Consider the following 21511-nt stretch of genomic DNA (forward strand, 5'->3'; position numbering starts at 1 on the left):
GCATATATACCGGATCATTTTCCACAGCAGTTGAGTGAGAACAAACAATATTATATATTTACCACGTATCTCAGGATCATTGAGGATGAAGTGTGATTCTTCCACACAAGATGCTTTACTTTCATAGAAAGAATGGAATTCATTTTTTGTTATAATATAAGATATATATATCTATTTGACTTCACCAAACTTCGGAAAGAACAAGCAAACAAAATCAAAGCAAAACACGCATCTTATTCATCACGGAAACATCTGAGCTACAGAGTGAAAGCGGAAACACTTGAGTGAAATAATGACGATAATAGTGACAATCTGGATGCAGCCATGATCGTAAATTGTGCTTTTTTCCATTGAACGTTTTTCGTCTTTTAAAAGGGATTGTTCAGATTTATGGATGTGTGGTTGTATGACGTAGTTATCCATAATCAGTGAATTTACCTATTAGATGGGGGTTGTTAGGGCCTAAGTTTGGGGAAGCAGTCAGGAGTACCGGCAAGAAAGCTGAGCAATGTACTTCTGTGGACAGCAGGGAAACATACTTTAGCTACCTAAAAGAAAAAAAATAATTTCAGTTTACATTTAAGCTATATTTAGAAGATTTTCACTGCTTTACCTTACTGTCAGACAGCCCTCTTTAAGTTTACACAGGGGGAACTGAAGCCTTTTTCCATGCTCTATTCAAAGCCACCAGATTCTGCCTCACTTGGTTAGTTTGTTTGTGTGACTTTGTTAAATCTGAACTAACTCTTTAAAACACAAAGTCACACAAAAACATAAACAAACTAATCAATCAAGGCAGCAGTAGAGAAACAACTCCAGAATTCTGCAAGGTAAAAAATAACTGTTTTTGTCAATGGAGTCTGGTGGTTTTGAAGAGAGCATAGATAAAAGCTTTAGTCTCTGACAGCCAGGCAAAGCAGTGAAAAGTGAAAAGTGTACACTTCGTCTGGTATTATTTTTTAGGTGGCTGAAATATATTTTTGCACAGCAGTACATTGCTCAGGTTCCATGCCTGCTTTTCCAAACTGGAGGCGTGCAGACTGCCATCTACTGCAGGTAAAACACTGACTATAGACAAGTACCTCATACAGCCACACTTCAAAACAACCTAACTCTCCCTTTAAGTCTCAGTCTAACTCTCTTCTGGTTTTAATCCTCACTAGCACACACACCACCATGTTATACTAGTGCTGGAGGTATGATTCATTCAGTGAAGTGGCACATCTGCCTACACTTCTTTTCCTACAACACAACTCAAATAATGCCAGTGAAGCACTTCAAACAGTTTCCTCAAGTATTTCCTGTTTATCTCAAAACAAGACCCAATGGCTCTTCCTCTGGTCACCAGAGGCACGGGATCAGTCTTTTTTCTCTCTCACACACACACACACACCCACACACACACGCACACGCACGCACACACACATGCACACATGCACACACACACACACACACATGCACACACACACACACACACACGCATGCACACACAGGCTGAGGGGTCGCTCTATCCAGCACCCCAGATGAACATTATTTTGTTGTTAATACGCACATTTTGCCTTGCAGCCTGCAAACCCCCTTCCATAATTGTTCATATTTACATATTTCAGAATAGCTGATTTGTCTGTGGTGTCAGAAGGTCACTCACACAACAAAGAGGTAAAACTACAACTCTTCCTTCCTGCAGTAATTGCATACTCTGGTCTATGGAGACCTTCAGTGAAGTGCATGTGGGTGAGAGGTGTTCTGACTTACGTCTGTGGGTGCAGCTTAGACAAAGTGCGTTGGACAAGTCTCAAGAAAGCCACTGAGGGAACATAAGCAAAGGGTGAATGAATCCTGTCACTCCAACGGCAGCAGCACCGAGTGATTCGGTTTGCACGCACACACACAAACACACTCTTGTGTGTGACCAAATGGAAATCCTTCACGTTAAGCCCTCTCTCTAGATCTGCTTATTTCCACTGTTCCAACTCAAGCGTTATCTTTTACATTTACACACATATTTTAATACTAAAGCTGCGGGTTCTGAGGTTTGCTGTGGAATGTGAATGTACCTTACATTTTTTAAAAATTTCACTTTAAAACAAAGAATACAGATCGTTGTGAAAATGGGATACAAGGCTTAAAAAAAAGGATCGTACAAGGCCTAGCAGTTAAGTGCATGTTAACCTATGACCAACCATACAAAATACCAATTTGTAGTATTTCCACATTGCATTGGTGATAAATTATTTTTTTTTCAGACAAGCAAAGGCATCACGATATAAATCAATAACTTAAACATACCAATTATTATAAATAATGACTGCATCATTAACAAAACACATTTGATTCGCCAGAGCTTGTATAACAGAATAATCATAATAAAATAACAGCGAGACAACATACCATGAAGCTCCTTCATTTTGTTTTTAAGTTACATCTAACTTGTGTATCTTCACATACTTGTTGGCAAAAGTAGATCCCTGGTATGACCTTGAATATTAACAGTACCGAACATGAGTCATTCAGTACAAACATCGTAAGCAATCCAGGGGAAAAGTGGCGATCTGAAATCAGTAAGCGAATGAGCACGCAGTCAGTCCAGAGTCAGGAACAAAACCCAAAACCTACAGCAGCTTTCTGGAAAATAACTGCTGTGTAGGGTTCAGTCGGTGGTGTCGCAGTTGGTGAAGCCACCATTATTATTTCCTTAAAGATAAACATTTATTTTTCAACCTGTTTCTCTATGTTTTTATGTCGAAGTGACCAGTGGGGACAATAGTTTTAAGATGTCCAGTATTGACCAAAGGCGCCTTGAAATGGGCTGCAATGTCCGACAGGCTCAGATCGTCATTAAAAGTGTCTGTCCTTTCCATAATGTTGTCAAACAAAAAGTTTTTCTTTACCTTTGGCTTGACCCAATCTGTTTATTGTGCCTAACAAAGTCTCCATCAAGGAGAAGTCTTGTTCTGAATCTCTTGTGGCCTCTTCTACATTGTTGAAATCAGCTTAATATTCAAGCATGACTTAGACAGAGCTTAGTGTCATCTAAAAGATTTTCAAAGTCTCTCATTCTAGTGATGTCTTCCAACAACAAGTCTCCTAATGAGATTTCAGACCCAGAATTTGTTAGACACAAGAACAAAGAGACCAGATCAAACACTTATTACAACAATCTGATCCAGTCAGTGGCAAAAACAAGCACATTTAGTGAAGGTACAGTGACTGAAGGATTACACTGTAGCTTACTCGTCCAATACTGGACTGAATTCAAAACTTGTTGTCCTGCTCTGTGACCAAGACAGAAATCGTGAGTAAATAGGGAGCAGGTTGAAAAATACCCATGTTTTTATTTATTGTGTTTGACCAAATTAACAACAGAATACCTGTTTATAGGCAAACACAGCAGCCACAGCTAAATATTCAATGCATATGACTAGTGGGAAGTGTTCACGGTCTACCCTGTGTGTCATTTTTACTTTGAACATTTCATTTCACTTCCTTTAGGGCATTCAGGAAATGTGGAAAAACCTGATTCATGAAAAACAATGTCTTTTCCTTCTGCACAGTGCAGACTCTAGTGCTAAAGGCTAATACCTCGTGTGGGGCTTCAGTCGTGTCCCTGATGACAAATGCAGACCATCCTGTTTGCTAGAAGTTACAGAGGAAAGATTAGCCTCAGATCTCTATCCCCATACAGCGATGGGGACTACAGAGTGCTCACTGGGTTAGGATGCCTTCACAGGCATGAGGAAGGATGATCATTTAGTTGCTGATTAGTTTCGTGTCTCCTTGGGATGAAAGTGTTCAGGGATTAGTCATCAGGATTTACTGTTCTGGAGCATAACCCGGTTTCTGTGTGTGCATGTCTGAGTACTATGTAGGAAAGTTTGGGTTTCAGTCCATGTGTTTCCTGGAGATGCATTCAAGTGCACAGTCCAATTGCATGTATATGTGAGCACCTGAGTGTCCATATGTGCTGGATTAGAGCAGTTCATCAGGGTCGAAGTCCGGTATGGGCTGTCTCCAGTAACAGAAAGAGCTGTACTCCGGCAGGACAAAGGCCTCGTTCTGCTCTTTGCTCAGCAGAGGGAAGACATGCTCCACCAGCTCGCTGAGCCTGCCGTAACTATGGAGAAGAAAGAGGGACAGACAAGTAGATAGATAGATACAGAGAGAAAGGAAATCATTAGGAGAAACTTGCCACATTTTATGTTCACTCAGTGTTATTGGTAAATATACACTACTGGTCAAAAGTTTTAGAACACCCCAATTTTTCCAGTTTTTTATTGAAATTCAAGCAGTTCAAGTCAAATGAACAGCTTGAAAGGGTACAAAGGTAAGTGGTGAACTGCCAGAGGTAAATAAAAAAAGGTAAGCTTAACCAAAACTGGAAAATAATGTACATTTCAGAATTATACAAGTAGGCCTTTTTCAGGGAACAAGAAATGGGTTAACAACTTAACTCTATGGAGTCTTGGGCTGTTTTGTCCATTTTTGAATTCTTTTCATGTCTTTGTAAGTCATTTTGTGTCTTTTTTTGGTCATTTTGTGTCTTTTTTTGTCATTTTGTGTCTTTTTTTAGTCCTTTAGTCCAACATAAAATGTGATTTTGAATCTTTTTTTTACTTTCAAAACACTATCATGCTTAATAAAGAATTTTAAATGTTGCAAATGTGCATTCATTTCAGAGTACACTGAGACATTAAACTGCATAATTTTCAATTAAATTCTGGAAAAGTTGGTGTGTTCTAAAACTTTTGACCGGTAGTGTATATGACTGAAGCAATAAATTCCTCACTGTGAGCTATATTGACCAAGAATAGAGTTCTCCTGCTGTGTAATCTGTTGTTCTTCCTGAACCCAGCGATGCCACTGAGTGACAATGACGTAGGTGGAGACAAAGAAGGACTACAGGCTTTTTCAGCTTGGATTCCCCTGGGTAGCCAGGAGGCTCTCGATGGTGCCAAAAAAACAGAACTTTGTTTTCTTTGCTTGTATTGCAAACTTGCTACCTCTCCAACAGTGAACATGCCAGCCATGATAGTTCCATAGAAATGCAGTAGAAAGGCTGAGGCCGCAGCGGTAATAGATGTGGCCGACGGTGACCCTTCAGAACCTGAGCTACCAAGGTTGCAGAGGAACTGAAGCCGTTTTATCTATGCTCCCTTCAAAGCCACCAGACTATTGACTAAAACATCAATTTTAACCTTGCAGAACGCAAGAGTTGCTGGTCTACCACTGCCTAAAACAGTTGTTTTGTTTGATGTGCAAAAGAATTCTCCAGATTCTCCAAAGTCACACAATAACACAAAGTCACACAATAACACAAAGTCACACAATGACCAATCGAGGCAGCGGCAAACCAGCGACTCCCTTGTCCTGTGAGGTAAAATTACTGTTTTTAACAAAGGAGTCTGGGGGCTTAGAAGAGAACATAGATATGGCAGGAAATTGCTTTCTTATTGCAAGGTAAAGTGTCTAAAATAAAATTAAGTAAAAAGTAAAATATACCAACCATAACTTAAACTCGTATTGATTTATTTAGGAGGCTAAAAGTACATCTAGCTGCCCCTGTTCATAACAGTACATTGCTTGACATCCATGTTGGTACTCCTGTCTGCTTCTCGAAACTGGGGGTGAGCCCCTCACTGACTATGGATAAGTACCTCATAGAAACCCCAATTCAGAAAGTCTGAAGTACCCCTTTAATGTACTTACGAGGACTTGTTGCCCTTGGTCTGCTCCTGAATCAGCTCTCCTTTTGGGTTGACTGTGAAGATCCGACACACTGGAACTCCCACCTCCTTATAGGCAAACACATCCTGCATGGAGACAAAATTAAATTTAACCACAAGAAATGATGTTCGTAAAGACAAAAGCAGCTCATATATTCAAATATAATTAGCTAAAAAACAGAAAGTATGTGTATAAAACATAAATGAGATTAAAAAATAGCAACTGGCCCTTTAAAAGCCACGTGAGATCATGAAATTTCAGCTCTCATGCATAGTACACACTGGTACACACTGACATAAGAGCGTTTAATAACATTAACCACAGATTTCCTGTTTGTGTTCCACCTAATGCACGTAATGGCAATATTTCTAGACTGAATGTTTTGATGGGCAAGTTCAAGACTGTGTGTTTTTGTGTGTGTTATTTTTTTGTTTTCTTTTCTTTGGCGAGGGTCGGAGACAGACAGAGGTTTGATGGCCGACCCACTGCTTCATCTGGGTGTTGGTGTTTATGCAGCTGAAGATGGGACGCTGTGCCCGGCTTGAGCTCTCTTCCACAGACGATGTCACATGGGCCCATACTCAGCCAGTGACCTCAGCTCAGGTTCAGCCCAGTACTGATTTCATATGTTTGTGTGTGCTAATTGATAGCCAGCGTGTCATGTTGATTTTACAATACATCATGTCTGCATCGACTTCTGGAAAAAGCAGCTCTCTGACATGTAAAAGCGAGTGCTTTAATGTCTGGGAGGCTGAAATCTTCAAACATTCATTAACTCACATTAGCTCTATTCCCAAAGGCCGCGTAGAATGGCTGCTTGTTATGCTGGAACAGGTTCTTGATATCTGTAAGGCATTCAATCTTGAAGATCTCTGGCTTCTTCTCAATGACCTCCCTGAAGCAAACAGACAGTTTGATTAGAGCAGCACACATATGCATGTCCTCATCATCGGTCATGTCTGCATTAGAGAAAACCTTGTCAGAAAAATGTGTACTTCCCCTCAGTCTTCTTTATTCTAATACATTTGGATTAGAATGAGCTTTTTCTGCCTGAACAGTACATACAGTTAATACACAGCTTTGTTGAAAACGTGTTTCTGATTGGTCAATAATTTATTTATTATTATCATTATTTTTTTTACAGTTTACTGTCAATATATAATTATAAACAATAATTATCATATTATCAAATTGGATTAGGGTTAGGGTTAGCAGTATGACAACTTGCTTGTGTTGCTTTAAAGAACTGATGGTTGCTATGTATAACAGAAGGCTGCTATGTATAACATAAGGCTGCTATGTATAACATCATGCTGCTATGTATAACAGAATGTTGCTATGTATAATAGAATGCTGCTATGTATAGCAGAATGCTGCCATGTATAACATCATGCTGCCATGTATAACAGAATGTTGCTATGCATAACAGAAGGCTGCCATGTATAACAGAATGCTGCCATGTATAACAGAATGCTGCCATGTATAACAGAATGCTGCCATGTATAACAGAAGGCTGCCATGTATAACAGAATGTTGCTATGTATAACAGAATGCTGCCATGTATAACAGAATGCTGCTATGTATAACAGAATGCTGCCATGTATAAGTGAATGCTGCCATGTATAAGTGAATGCTGCTATGTATAACAGAATGCTGCCATGTATAAGTGAATGCTGCCATGTATAAGTGAATGCTGCTATGTATAACATCATGCTGCTATGTATAACAGAATGTTGCTATGTATAACATAATGCTGCCATGTATAACAGAATGTTGCTATGTATAACATAATGCTGCCATGTATAACAGTATGCTGCTATGTATAACATAATGCTGCTATGTATAACATAATGCTGCTATGTATAACAGAATGCTGCCATGTATAACAGAATGCTGCTATGTAGAACAGAATGCTGCTATGTATAACAGAAGGCTGGTATGTATAACAGAAGGCTGCCATGTATAACAGAATGTTGCTATGAATAACAGAATGCTGCTATGTATAACATCATGCTGCTATGTATAACAGAAGGCTTCTATATATAACAGAAGGCTGCCATGTATAACAGAATGCTGCTATGTATGACAGAATGCTTCTATATATGACAGGCGACAGATGAAGTTCTCACTCTGGAGGAACATGTACAAACTAATCAATACACAGAGAAGTCTAGTAAATTTAAAGTCTAAAAATATTTAGTTTAGTCTTGCTTTCCCCTAGGAAGTCCAAATACCAGGGTGGTAGGCATGCCTCAGTAACATGAAAATAAAATAAGGAAGGCCATATAAATAATTAAAATATGTGCAACTTGAAGACATGACACAAAAAGTGTTCAACAAAACAGAAAGTTTGTTTACTTGTGTTGACTTTTGACTGTGCATAAACAGTCGCTTTGGCAATGTAACATGCATGAAATGACAATGGGCTTATGTGGCATTACAAGGCCTGTATTTTACTGTTTGTGTGTGTGCAGTACTCAAGGCAGAGAGTAGGTAGTAGTAGGAGATGTGCATATTAAATCAGCAATGCCAACAAGCCACTGACATTTATGTCCATACAAAACTATAGCTGTAACAATATGTGTAGTTTTATAGCTGTTTAATTATCTTGACATTAACTTACCGAGGCCAATAATTTTGCATCAATTACCAGCTAAATTGTGCTATGAATACAAAAATCCCTTTTCAGCATCACTTAGAGTAAGTTGATTGGACATTTTTTATGGCATCCTATAATATTCCCTCCACAGTTTAATGCTGCATGGAAATCAGCAAGCTGCCATTCTCATAACTTGCTAATCAATAAACATGTCTATTGTTCGACAAAGTCATTGCCTTGGCAGCTGTCCCCGTCTGTGGAAACACATTTCTCAGCTGTTCAGAACTGATTGTGAAAACCAGGGAACAAAGATGAAACAAAAAGTAAAGAGACAGCAAGAAGATGCTGAACATGACTATATTTCTAGTAGCTAATGGCAAGGCTGCCAACACAGTTAACGCTTATTGCGTTAGAATTCACGAGTTTGAGTTTTCTGTAGCCTTAACAACCTCAGTATATGAAAAGATTATTATAATGAATGGGGATTTGGAGAGGATTTTGAGCTGGAGAAACTTGGGGGTATCGAATGTGAATTAAGTTTGCAGACAAAAAGGATTATGCTTTGAAAGGAGGGTACCATGGGACGGTATGGAATCACAATTAAGATTCATGATGGATTTAATGCATGTGACCTTGGCTTCTTGACACTGAAACTGGTAGCCATTTATGTATTATATGTTCCTGTACCTGTGGAAGGCAGAGAAGAGGCTGCTGGGAGACAGCATGAGAGGTCCCCGGGGTAGAATGATGCCTCCATCGTTGACCCACTGCAGGTAACCTCTTGTCATGTCTGCCATGCCAATAGCCCGCGCTGAGCAGTACAAGAACTTGTAGCCGTTCCTGCAAATGGGGAGAGTGGTGCTCATTAACGGTTGTTCCAATACAGTTTTAATATCAGGACCGTCATTAGCAATTACTAAGAATAGCACTTTAATAAGACCGGATGCTTTCATATAGTGAAAATGACGTACCATCCTGCCATTTATTACACATGTTTATCCTTGAGGGTCACAGAAGGCTTGGGGCCAATCATTCAAAGGGATCTTACATAGAGAAGATTAATTCAAGCTCATATTCACACTATAAAAGGCGCCAATTAACTAAATCAGCATGGAAAACAGAAAGACGGGCCCCAGTTAGCCATACCAATTCAAACTGGATCTATGTAATATATTTTGTTGGGTTGTGTTCTTAGATTATCCCAAATGTTTCCAACATTATTTTAATTTAAACCCAGAGAAATCTGAAATTTCATTCAATTACTCAATATTTAATCAACTTTACATTAACATTCTCATTATGTTATTTTTAACACAATTGTTTCGAACACAAACAGCACTGGGCTACCCCATGAGTAAATTTGACACATACAGTTAAATGCAGTAGTTGTATGAGTAGTCAACTCATCTAATGGCAAGTTGGCAAGTTAAAATTATGTTAGCTAAAGTTACATTAGAATGAAATGACAAAGTTTTATTCCCATCACTTTAAGTCACATTAATACGTTAACTTGACCATTGTCAGATTGATTTCCATCTGCAATGATGGCGGTTATTCAATGAAGACAACAACTGCCTTGATCCCACACTGCTTTACGTCATCAAAGCCCGCTGCGGCAGAAATGACATTTAGTGTGTTTAAATGTTTTATTGCCTGTATGACTAAAGCAGCAAAGAGAGGTCGATATTAAAGTTTCTAAACCCACAAAAAGAACCACAATGAGAAAAGTGGTCACACACACTGACATGGAGTTTCATTATGTTTTTAGTTTGTACAATAATTCTGTCTTGATTACACTAAAACTTCCTGAGTCATCAACCTCAAGAGCACCCCACGCAAACACTGGGAGTAAATATCAACTCCACACTGAGACTATTGGGAATAAAACCCAGACAGTACTAACCACTGACCAACCATTCATCCTTCCTCTGTGATTAATCAGTGTTCTAGTGCACTTACTCAGCGACTGAGTGGTACAGCTTTGCAATGCCCTGGTGGGTCCAGTCCTTCCCCAGCTGTGGCAGAATCTGTCCAAACACATCTGACCTGAAACATTAAGACAAACGCATGGATATTAGTGACATAAAGTCTGAGATGACCCCATCTGTCAGGTACATCACCGAGTCACAGGCTCCAAAAACGTAGCAAAGAAAACATGTGCATGATCTGTAGTTAAAGGAACACTCCACCGTTTTTTCATATTAAAACATGTTATTCGGTCAAGTAAGACGAGTTGATACAGACCTCTTGCGTCTCAATGCGTGCACTCAATCGCCCTGGCGCGCGGCGCCACTTGGCTAGCACTTAGCTTAGCCCAGTTCATTCATTAGGATCCAAACAGATGGACAGTTAGAAGCGACCAAACTCCTCCACGTTTTCCCTATTTAAATACAGCTACACGAGTAGTTAAACGACCAAGTATGGCGACACAAAATAAAACGTGGCGCTTTTCTAAGCGGATAAAAAGGATAACTATAATGTATGTATCAACTCGTCTTACTTGACCGAATAACATGTTTTAATATGAAAAAACGGTGGAGTGTTCCTTTAAGACCATTCAAAGAAGGTCACATATAGCTCCATAATGACTTTACCATTTTATCATAAACACAACATTATGGACTGTTCTCAACTAATGAGGATTACTGGCCCATAGGGCTGGCACTGTCTCAACTACAGCGTATAGATGTGTGTGCTTACAGAATGAAATGTAAATGGGCTCATTATAGTCCCCATGCTCTTCGCCCTGTTACTCAAAGAAAGCCACATGTCACAGGTTGGCCTAAAGGGTCACAGAGATAACAAGCTTCACTTAATCTGACCCTGTTTGATGCTGACTACTTATAAACCTCATAGAGTGGGCGTCAGGCAGATCAGACTTGTGTCAAAAGAGATGGAGCTGGCTTTAAGCTAATTAAAAATCTTAGTACTGGATTATGGACTTAATATCTGCTATTTGAGAAGGACCTGTACGTGGCAGTGAAGTTACTCAGTAAACTGCACAAGATGATTAAGAAGGTAATTTAAATGTTCTGTTCATCATCATCTTTTCTTTCTTTCATTTAATCATCCAACCGATCCAATGTTCTGCAACAACTTAAAGCACTGTTTATTCACCTACTGGCCTCCAACTGTAGAGATCACACTAGTCGTCACAGAAGAGGCTTTATTTCACAGTGTGTGGGCAATTTATAGGCATGAGGGACTAAAAATAGCATCACACATCTACAGATGCTGTCTTCTATATGTGCATAAATTACTTACAATATAAATGCTTACAGATCATGATCCAAAAAGAGGATGCATCACGTGTTACAGAGGTACTTTTGCATGATTTTATACTGTATATTACAAAAAGTGCAAAAATGTTTTAAGATAATCAGTAACAGGTTGTTTACTCCATATACAAATCCCTATTCACCATTTATTGTGAACATATTATGGCCATGCACATGCAGCACATATTATATGTAACCTACCAACCCAAAGTCCTGGACAATGTTTAGAGTTTTAACAATAGCATACTAGGTTTGGGCAATGGGACTAGGATTGACACGATGCAATGGCCATTGGGTTTTTTGGGGGTAATTTTTTTGTGATTTTGTTCCTCCAGCTGTCTCTCAGCATGCAGCTAAGCAGACTTCAAACAAAACAAATCAGAAAGGATCAGATTTTCAAATGTCCCCACTGTCCTTTGATTGTGTGAATAAAGCTTACCGAATCTAAGTATAAATTGGAGATATTTCATCAAAAATCACTTCATTCTACACACATTCTACATTTAAACTTTTGCCAAAACTAAATATTGGTAACTCTGGTGGGCAAAATCTATATATAGATTAAATTTTATGTTAAAATAAATTAGCAACAAAATTCAAATTATGTTTTTTTTATATGATTTATAACAGCTTGCTGAAGTTCAGGACTGATACTCATGCTCATGAACCAGTCGTTGTGAGTGACTTGCAGAAACGTACTTGGTGATGGTGCCATCAATGTCAGAGATAATGACTTTGTCGTCCCAGTTCCACAGGTAGATGGTGCCCTCGCAGCGGCATGTGCCCTGATATTGGGTGGTGATGCTGAACGTCACATCATTAGGTCCCTCCTTTAGTTTCAGACTGGCCTGGTAACACAAGGAAACAGTGAAGGCATGTGGAGGCACAGGCCGATTCATTCACTAACATGTGCTCCAACAGTGTGGGCATTGCTCCCCAGTATGATTTGTTTTGCCACAGTACAATGAACATACACAGGTCTCTAGAGCCCCCTACAGACAGTGGAGCAAACACAGTGGAGCAAACACACATGCAGTTTATAGCTGGTCAGCAGAGGGAGCTCTACACTACAAAATAAACCCATTGAAGTACAATCTCATTGAGTGCTCCACACTCAAGTTTTTTTTTTCTGAAAACCAAATTATCAAATAAAAGTACAATTTCTCTATATTATAAAAGTAACTGGGTGGTAGAATACCATACTTTTAACCCATTGAAGCCTGGAAAGCGGATACGTCGTTTTGTAGTATTTGTATAAGCTCTCAAATACGTTTTGAATTTAATTTCTATCTGCTACAGAGGCTGAAAAATCTATTATTTAGTAGGAAGCGTTGACACTTCTGTTGAATTTCCAGAAAAACTTCAGGTTTTAGGGGCTTATTTTAAAATCGCCCAGAGGTTTTACAGGCGTTTTAGGCGTCAATGGGTTAAAGAGGCTGGCTCTGTGCTTTCCAAGGAAAAAAACGTGTGTAAGAAAGTACTCACTATCTGATCAGAGGAGAGGCGTAGTGACTTCCTGTAAGTGTGTGGGCTGGGATGGTGCTGACCATCGACAGGCTGCAGTCTCTCCTGACAGGATGCAGCGCTCACCTCCTTCGCCTCTTCATCGCTGGATGAGTCTCCTGCTTTAGGCCTACAGGGAAACAAACAATTAGTGCCATCTTTTTACGGTATACAGATAAATAGCTTGAAAGCAAATTAGCAATGAGTGAATTAACAGTCTGAAGCTGCTTAAATACACTCAAATCAAATTTAGGGGCCCAGCTGATTACTCAAATTATGTTTTCAATTTACAATTAAGCTTTTGAGGACTGTAATTATTTCACGATCATCAAGATGACGCGATTATTGTGCTGCATTCTGTTTTGCAATGATGCTCGTTTTGGCTCTTGTCATAAATCCAGCACACCCTTTTCTTTACAGTGATGCGCTTTGCTGAAATATGTTGAGTCTAGTTTACCCAAAATAGTTTTCAGTGATTGTGGCAGTGCACTACAACATATTTGATGCATTTTATTTTAGTCCAATTTATTTGTATTTATCATTTAAATATATTGAATATATGTTTAGTGGTTTTCAGTGGGATGTGGAAGTGTACATTGCAACATAGTTGATCTTATTTTAATTGTATTTTTTTTTAAGTTCAATCATACTTTTAAGTTCAAAATCCACTATTAAAGCACAATAAATGCATGATGTTTCCAAAGTTAATGAGTAAATGTATTATCTTGCTATTGACCCAATAATTGTGATATTGGAGCAGCCCTTCAGGATCTGCCTCGTAACACAGCCAAAAGCACTTTGTTTGTAATTCATTCTCTTCAATATTATGTGATTATACGGAGTTGCCATAAAACAAAGCTGTGGATGTACTTTACAATGTCACGCAAGAGTTCATCATGTTACTAAACTTGAATGAGTATTCATAAACCTTTGGAACCACTTACGGCATGGGCAGTTTCTCCTGAGAAATGGAGGGTCCTTCCTCCTCCAGATGAGACTCCTCCTTGGTTTCAAGCTTCGTCTCCGACTGGAAGAATAAACAGAAATTATCCCAAGAATAAAGTTTGTACAAAAACAAAACTGTAAAAAACGTTTTTGTTTTTATGGTAACACATGCACACCTGTTTGATTGTACTATCTGCCCGCTTTCGCCAGAACCACCAGCGACCTGACTTCTTTGGCATTTTCTCCTTCACCCAGGCCTCCTCTGTAGCCTAGAATAAACAAGAAGACAGTCAATTATAAAGGTAGCTACATATTTACAATAATCCACATGTACTGATAATACATAGAACAGAAAACAAAGATGAAAGTTACCTTTGGTAAGTTCTTCTGAAATGCTTGTAGACTGAGAATCAAGGGTGCAGCTAGTGTCCAATTATAATATCTGAAAACAAAGGCATTTGTTAAGAAACACTATTGACCACGCAATAAAAAAAATGTATCTCTTGTACTTGTGAAATAAAAATGCTCACATACCTATTTCCTATTTTTACTACCAGGTTGGGGTTATCTATAATTGCTGGATTTTCAGCAAATTCATGATAAGTGATGATATGCTCCATGAATCTTTCTGCCAAGACAAAAGAGAGAAGAACGTTAATTAAAAGACAGCAGATGAAAAGGTCAGTGGTGCTGATCTACATCATCTTACTTAAAGCCACACAGAAAGGTCAGGAAATTTATTCTCGCAGCCACATCGCTGTGGGTTTCTAAGAAACACTTCCATAAGAGTGTATGACACATGAGAGAATGGACTGTTAAGCTTCAGCCTCAATAAAATGGACACTTGTGGCCTTATAGGGAAATGTGTGCACAAGTGGGATTGTCCCTGTGGAGGTCTGTGAAGTTGGGCTTTGGTAGGTGGTCGTGTTGTCCACTTTTTTAGGTTTGGGTGGTCCTGGTGGGTGCCTAAGGCTTCTGTGTGGTTTTATAAACCTCTCAAAGTCTGAGAAAACCACAAAAAAGCTTAGTGCATTGCAACATTATGAAAGAGAATAATACTGCATGCAATATTCTCTTCATATGTTTTAATAAAGATGTTTCTATTCTATTCTATATCTTTGTTACAATTGTGAGTGCCATCATTATTATTGCTATTATTTTTGTTGGCCATTAATGACATTTGGAGGGGGGAGGTATTGATTTTGAATGCTGGTTGTATTGATCTTGTTGCATCTTTTATCATGGGAAAAAAAGTCTCAATAACATGTCGTTTAAAGCATTTTTACATATGCCAAGCCAATTTCTTTCCATGCAACAGAGCCTCCACCATAGTGGCATGAAGCCTTCTAATGACGCTAATAAAGTAAATTAAAAAAAATATTAAATTGAAGAAATTTATTATAGTAAATAAAAAAAGATATTACACAATGGTTTCAGTATGTCTCTACTGACTGAGGGTAACTTTCTATCCTGCAGAAAAGCACTAAGTGCACTTTCAGCTACATTTTTTATGAGTGGCATTCTGGTGTACCTTTGGATATTTCAGCATTTTCTGTGAGGCCTCCACACAGAGAAAGAGTGACGTCTGGGAGGTCACTAGCTGAGTCAGATAGACACTCTGTCCCGCTGTCGGCTGCTGCACTGCCGACCGACTGTGGAGACTGTGAACCGGAGTGCATCTCTGAGTCCATCCAGTGCTTTGTCGCTGCCTCAGATTCACTGGAGAAACAGAAGAGTACAATACGTCATGATGCTTGGTTTAGTTTTTAAAATAGATCACATTCAGCTTGTAATTTTTAATCAAAACAGGCCAGGAAGTGACATTAATTAGGTGCCCCTTTCATAATCTAACCTCTTAGGAAAATATCTTGCAGCAACATCAGGTTCAAGTACATTCAGGTCATCCAGGTAGATATCCTCAGGGCCTTGATGCTGGCTCCTCTTTGGGACACCTTCATTTAACAGAAGTATTTATCAGTAAATGTGCAATTACAACTAACGAAGGAAAAGGCTGAAACGAAGCAAGTGGTGACCATCGTTGTACCTTTTTTCTTCGAGGGGGAATCGCTCTGTTGGCTGCTGAAAGGGGTCGAGGTTGCCACATTGGGTGGCAGGACATCTATAGGCTCTGTGGGCGTTACAGGACTCACAGAGGTGATAGTGCCCATAGATGTGAGAGGAATCACAGGTGTGACAGTGGTGATGGGGGAGCGTGGCTCAGGCTTGACAATGGTGCACACCGAGGAGGAAGAGGCGCCATCTCCCCTTTCGCTCTCGGTGTCGTTCTCCATGGCCTCGGAGCTGAGGATGACGCGGAAGTGGGTGTTTTCCGACGGGGTGATGGTGACTGTTTTTAGAAGTTCTGGTTTCTCTTTTTTGGTGACCTGGATTTTGGATATCAGGGGGGAAAAGGTTACTTAGAAGAGAATATTCAGAGAACTATAGGGTTCCCACACATTTTCATGGACAAAATTTCAAAACCGTTCCACGACTTTTCATGCCCCTGTAATAGAATTTCAATGACCAATCATAACCATGTTCAATTCACTTGAAATACTTAACCCATTGAAGCCTGGAAAGCGGATACGTCGTTTTGTAGTATTTGAATAAGCTCTCAAATACTTTTTGAATTTCATTTCTGTCTGTTACAGAGTCTGAAAAATCTATTATTTAGTAGAAGCGTTGACACTTCTGTTGAATTTCCAGGAAAACTTCAGATTTTAGGGGCTTATTTTAAAATCGCCCAGAGGTTTTACAGGCGTTTCAGGCTTCAATGGGTTAAACCTACAGGCACAGTTATACAAAAGTACATATTTCTTGGTGCTCTTAAGACTGATAAAGATTGTTTCAGTCATTAGAGAGCCATGAAATATTAAATGTACACTTGCCAGGTATTATTGAGACTAACTCCAGTCAAACATAATTTCAGCTAGCCAACATACATCAAGGAAAAGACAGAACACAGAGAAAAAAAAGACATAAATACTTATTAGTGACGACAGCCATTGGCACATATTGGAGCTACGTCACACCAAATACATTTGCCATTATGTGACATCAAATGGAAGATTATCCACAGAAGATTACTGTAACAATACATTTCATTAAGAAAATGTAATCATGACTCTACCAGGTTTTCCATGACCGTGGGAAACCTGAAACTGTACACCGCTGAATGTTTGTGGAGAGAGAGGGGCTTACCCTGGTTGTTTCTGGAAACTCCCCCCAGGTCCACTGCATGTGGGATTCGGCTCTGAGCAAACTCTCGGAGGGCCTGACCATCAGTTCTGAGTCACTCTTTGGGGAAAAAGCCTGAGACAAGCCGTGACTAAAGAGATAGATTGAGAAAAGCAAACAATCAATAAGACAAAGTCTATTTACGTGTCTCTACCACACCTTTTTGCTGATGGCTCTGTGTTAATGTCAATACGTACCTGTCATTCGTCGGCCAGTCCCCGTCAGACATTGGATAACCATCAAGGCTGTGTCTGGCTGCAGGTAATTTGGGGTCAATGTCACGCATTGTGGTCACTGAGGGTGACCTAAATATAGGAGAAACAGTTCAATAATTAACTCATGATCAACTTTTGAAGCAGAGAAATGTTTAAAAAAAAAAAAAAAAAAGATGTGACCCTGAACCCACCTTGAGACATGCACTGCAGCTTCCTCATCAGAGCTCAGGTCCATCTCGAAGATTTCTTCATTTTGCCCAGTGCTGGACATAGCAGCAGTGGTAGCAGCAGGTGCGTTAGCAGCAATAGCATTACCAGTAGTGATTGACATGGGCGGGGTCAACTCCTCTCTGCGGGGGTCTCCTTTGTGCTTCTTCCTCCGTCTCTTCTTCTTCTTTGTGGCCATAGTGCTCGGAGCAGGAGGCTCAGGTGGGTCTTCTGGGTCAGCAGGGTCATCCTCAAGATCTTTTGGTGCCCTACTGTTCTCCACCTCTGAGATCCAGAACAGGTGACTCTCGGTGGGGATTGGAGAGGTGGCCAGGTGAGCAGGGACAATCTGCTGAAGGATCAGTGAGAACCATGAGAATAAGGCTTAAGATATCTCTAAACAAGTGCAAATCAAAGCAGCATTAATGATTTATAGTGTCCCTTCCTAGACTAAAGTCCAGAAGAACAGGGTTGTTACTGTCACTGTTTAGTTGTCACTATGAGAGTTAAGGAAGCTTGAGAGCAACTACACAACAGCATTGGAGTAATTATTTCCTCACAAAAAACATTTCAATATACCTGCACATCAACATTAGTGTTGCAATGGGTTGGAACATTTCCAGAAAATTTCCAAGGGAAGTTCAATATAAAAAACACGTGGGGGAATACACAGATCTTATGGCCTGTTTCGGTTAGAAGTATGCCTATTATTCAGTAAAATTCCAACCCTCTGAGTGTACAGTGCATTCTCCCATCACAGGTGCATCCCACACCACTGCCAACAATACTGCACTGCCTGAGCCGAAGGACTGCATGCTGTCATGGATGTTTTGATTATAATACTGGAAGGAATGCGTTTTAGATTTGTTATGATATTTCAGTTAGCCAGCAGATAGCAGCCTAAAGTCAAGCATGCAGTTTATAACTTGTTTACACCTGTTGGGATCTAACTGAAGAGTTTCAATTAATCTAATCGTATGTAAGATGGGGTTTTTTTCTGTTTTTTTTTCTTCTTTCTTCCTTTTCTCTCTTATTTCTTTCTTTTCTCCTTATTGTTGTATAGATTTATGATTATTTTAAACTCCAAGCTATATTTATACTGGGTTTATTTTTATTTTTTGCTCAGGGTAAATGTATATTGTAATTGTTTGTAATTTTATTCCATTTTGTAGATGGTGTAATTGTATATTGGATTTTTATTTTTATTGTGATTTTGTATGTAGTTGTAAAAGCCCAACTAGGGACGGGAGTTGAAAATTAGCTGAAGCTATATCTCTGTATGCAGTACATCAGATGCATGCCCTGTATCTATGCTAACTGCATTGTCCCCATCAAATAAAAATAAATTAAATTCTTTATTGTAAAACAATTCTTCTATAAAGTAGTTGTTCACTTCAGGCCCTAAATTTCATAGATTCCACTTTATTTGTGAAAAAGTGTGAACTCTGTATATTTGATAAATTAATGGATTATGTGTTTATGATATGGTAAATGGTAATCCTGTTCATCCCCATGGAAAGTTAATATTTCTGGAATAATCATGATGGTTTTGGGGTTAAAGCAACGAGAGATGCGGTCTTTCCAAAGAAGTGTGTACAAAGAAGTGTGTACAAAACCTGAATACAGTATGATCATCCATACGAGTATTCAAAAATAAAGCTTCAAGGCATCATCATCAAATGTCATTGAATTATAAATATATCAAAAGATGAAAACGTTGGCTGCTCATCTGAAACACCAAACAATCTCATTTAATAAATTCTCACTGCTTCAAAGGCAACACAACAAATTAGAAACCTGGACAGATGCTGCTGTTTATGTATAATAGAAAGATCATTTGCATTGCATTCAATATCTCACATAAAGAACTACTGCGGTTTGCATAGTACAAACAAATCTAAATTAGTGTTAATTAAGCTGCAACAGTATTAGTATTTAGTTGTATGTTTTTAAATGATCAGCTTCATTAATCCGTGTATTTTTACTGGGTGCTCACATTCAGCTGCTCAGATTCCTGGACAAAAAAGGCCTCTCCGTTGTCTCCCAGCTTCATGTGCAGCTCCACTGGCTCTCCATTCACTTCGATGTCAATCTGGAAGAATTTGGCAGAAGATGGTAAATGGTAAATGGACTGCACTTATATAGCGCTTTTATCCAAAGCGCTTTACACTACAGACTGTGCTCATTCACCCATTCACACACACATTCATACTGGTGGCCGAGGCTACCAGGGCACACTGGTGCCACCTGCCACCATTGGGAATTCATTCACACATTGATGAACGCAGCATCAGGAGCCATTTGGGGTTCAGTATCTTGCCCAAAGATACTTTGACAGGTAGACTGCCATGTTCCCACACTGCCCTTCCGTTCAATGTGCGACCGCTCTACCAACTGAGCCACAGCTGCCCACAGAAAGATAAAAGAAATGAGAGGTAGGCAATCAAAATCACACTGAAAAAGGCGTTTGCCTGATATCTAATCAGTATGCCTGTAACCACCTATATACATCTGATTATGCTTTTTTATTTGATCTAAAAACAAATTGGGTCTTGTATTGTTGTATTTCCAATACATTACATATCAGGCCTGCAGCTTCTCACAGCACCATCTTTCTCCCGAGGCTTTGCAAAACCTAATAACTGTATGAGTCCTCTGGGCATGCATTCTGTGGACACTGCCAATAGAACAGGGCCATTGATGTTTGCTGGGCAAACCCCCGGTGGACCTGAGGCCATTCTGAAACTTGACACCACAAAAACAAAAACCAGATCCCGTCTGGCAGAGACCATAAAGGGGGCAGAATTTGACTCACAAGTGCTCAGCCCAGTCTGAAAACCTGAAACCAAATCATCAATATTAATTCTCAACAGCCACCAACATCATGTGGGTTTCTTTCTCTTTCTCCCGTGAACTGTCATATTGTATCTGTCGTTTTTCTGATGTCCTTTACTGCCGGTGTGGTTTTCTCAGCAGCCTCAAGATTTAATTTCACCCCCTCAGGGTTGCTAAGGGCAATTTATGTATGGTGAGTGATGGCTCGGAATTTCAATGCCCAATTAATAATGAGCCAGAACAAATGAGGGTCCTCTTCCGCCGTTCACAGTCGGGGACAGGTTATGTTCACTTGGTCGAGCTGTGGATTTGCCAAGACTTTGCTGGATTACTGGAATCACTGGAGGCAATGGCTGCCTGCAGATGCTTAAAATTAAATACACAGTTTGTAACTTCTGCCACTAGAGGTGCCTCAATCAAAACAAAAAAACTGACTTTGATGAGGTTGTGAAGTAGCGTGGGATCATGAGTGGTTGTCTTGCTTGTTAACCACATTTACTCAAGTACTGGACTTAAAGACTTTAAATTTTGAGATACTTTTATGTACATTTATGTAACTGTATACTTCTACTCCACTACATTTTGAGGCAAATATTGTACTTTTTACTCCTCTACATTTAGCTGACAGCTTCAATTACTTTTTTACTTTACTTTTAGTGAATAAATGATTACCCATTTTTTATAAATGAAACCACTTGAAAGTTTATTAGGTAGTTAAAATGAGCGGAGTGGAGTCATTTCACAGTGTGGTATTAGTACTTTTACTGAAGTAAAGGATCTGAATACTTCTTCGAACACTGTCCTTTTTACTTCTTTACTGTTTTTTTTTTTTTTTACTTTTCAGGTCGAGATTTAACATAAAAGATGCGCGTGGTGCACATGCGCGGGGCGATGCACGCACCACTTCACCACGTTCACTACTTTAACATAAGATAAAAAGAAGTGCATAAAGCCTTCCTCTCCATAAG

At 39.4% G+C, this 21511-nt stretch overlaps 1 protein-coding gene across 2 annotated transcripts in view; it reads right to left on the reverse strand.

Moving 5' to 3' along the window:
* Positions 1 to 2700: 2700 nt before the first annotated feature.
* The window catches only part of lpin2 (lipin 2), a 30788-nt gene continuing 11977 nt past the window's right edge, over positions 2701 to 21511 (reverse strand). Inside the window, exons 3-20 of one of the 2 annotated variants that reach the window (XM_059344747.1) lie at positions 19705 to 19800; positions 17693 to 18060; positions 17484 to 17591; positions 17251 to 17377; positions 16094 to 16433; positions 15902 to 16001; positions 15581 to 15768; positions 14584 to 14677; positions 14422 to 14491; positions 14226 to 14318; positions 14049 to 14131; positions 13087 to 13234; positions 12301 to 12449; positions 10283 to 10369; positions 9011 to 9163; positions 6505 to 6619; positions 5707 to 5810; positions 2701 to 4114 (exon numbers count right to left, since the gene is read on the reverse strand). In XM_059344747.1, the coding sequence (XP_059200730.1) occupies positions 3970 to 4114; positions 5707 to 5810; positions 6505 to 6619; positions 9011 to 9163; positions 10283 to 10369; positions 12301 to 12449; positions 13087 to 13234; positions 14049 to 14131; positions 14226 to 14318; positions 14422 to 14491; positions 14584 to 14677; positions 15581 to 15768; positions 15902 to 16001; positions 16094 to 16433; positions 17251 to 17377; positions 17484 to 17591; positions 17693 to 18060; positions 19705 to 19800 (2568 nt within the window). In that variant the 3' untranslated portion in view covers positions 2701 to 3969. The remainder of the gene's footprint in view (positions 4115 to 5706; positions 5811 to 6504; positions 6620 to 9010; positions 9164 to 10282; positions 10370 to 12300; positions 12450 to 13086; positions 13235 to 14048; positions 14132 to 14225; positions 14319 to 14421; positions 14492 to 14583; positions 14678 to 15580; positions 15769 to 15901; positions 16002 to 16093; positions 16434 to 17250; positions 17378 to 17483; positions 17592 to 17692; positions 18061 to 19704; positions 19801 to 21511) is intronic. The other variant, XM_059344748.1, reaches the window with a different exon arrangement.

This window comes from Centropristis striata, chromosome 11 (genome assembly GCF_030273125.1).
Source record: "Centropristis striata isolate RG_2023a ecotype Rhode Island chromosome 11, C.striata_1.0, whole genome shotgun sequence".
Classification (NCBI taxonomy): Eukaryota; Metazoa; Chordata; class Actinopteri; order Perciformes; family Serranidae; genus Centropristis; species Centropristis striata.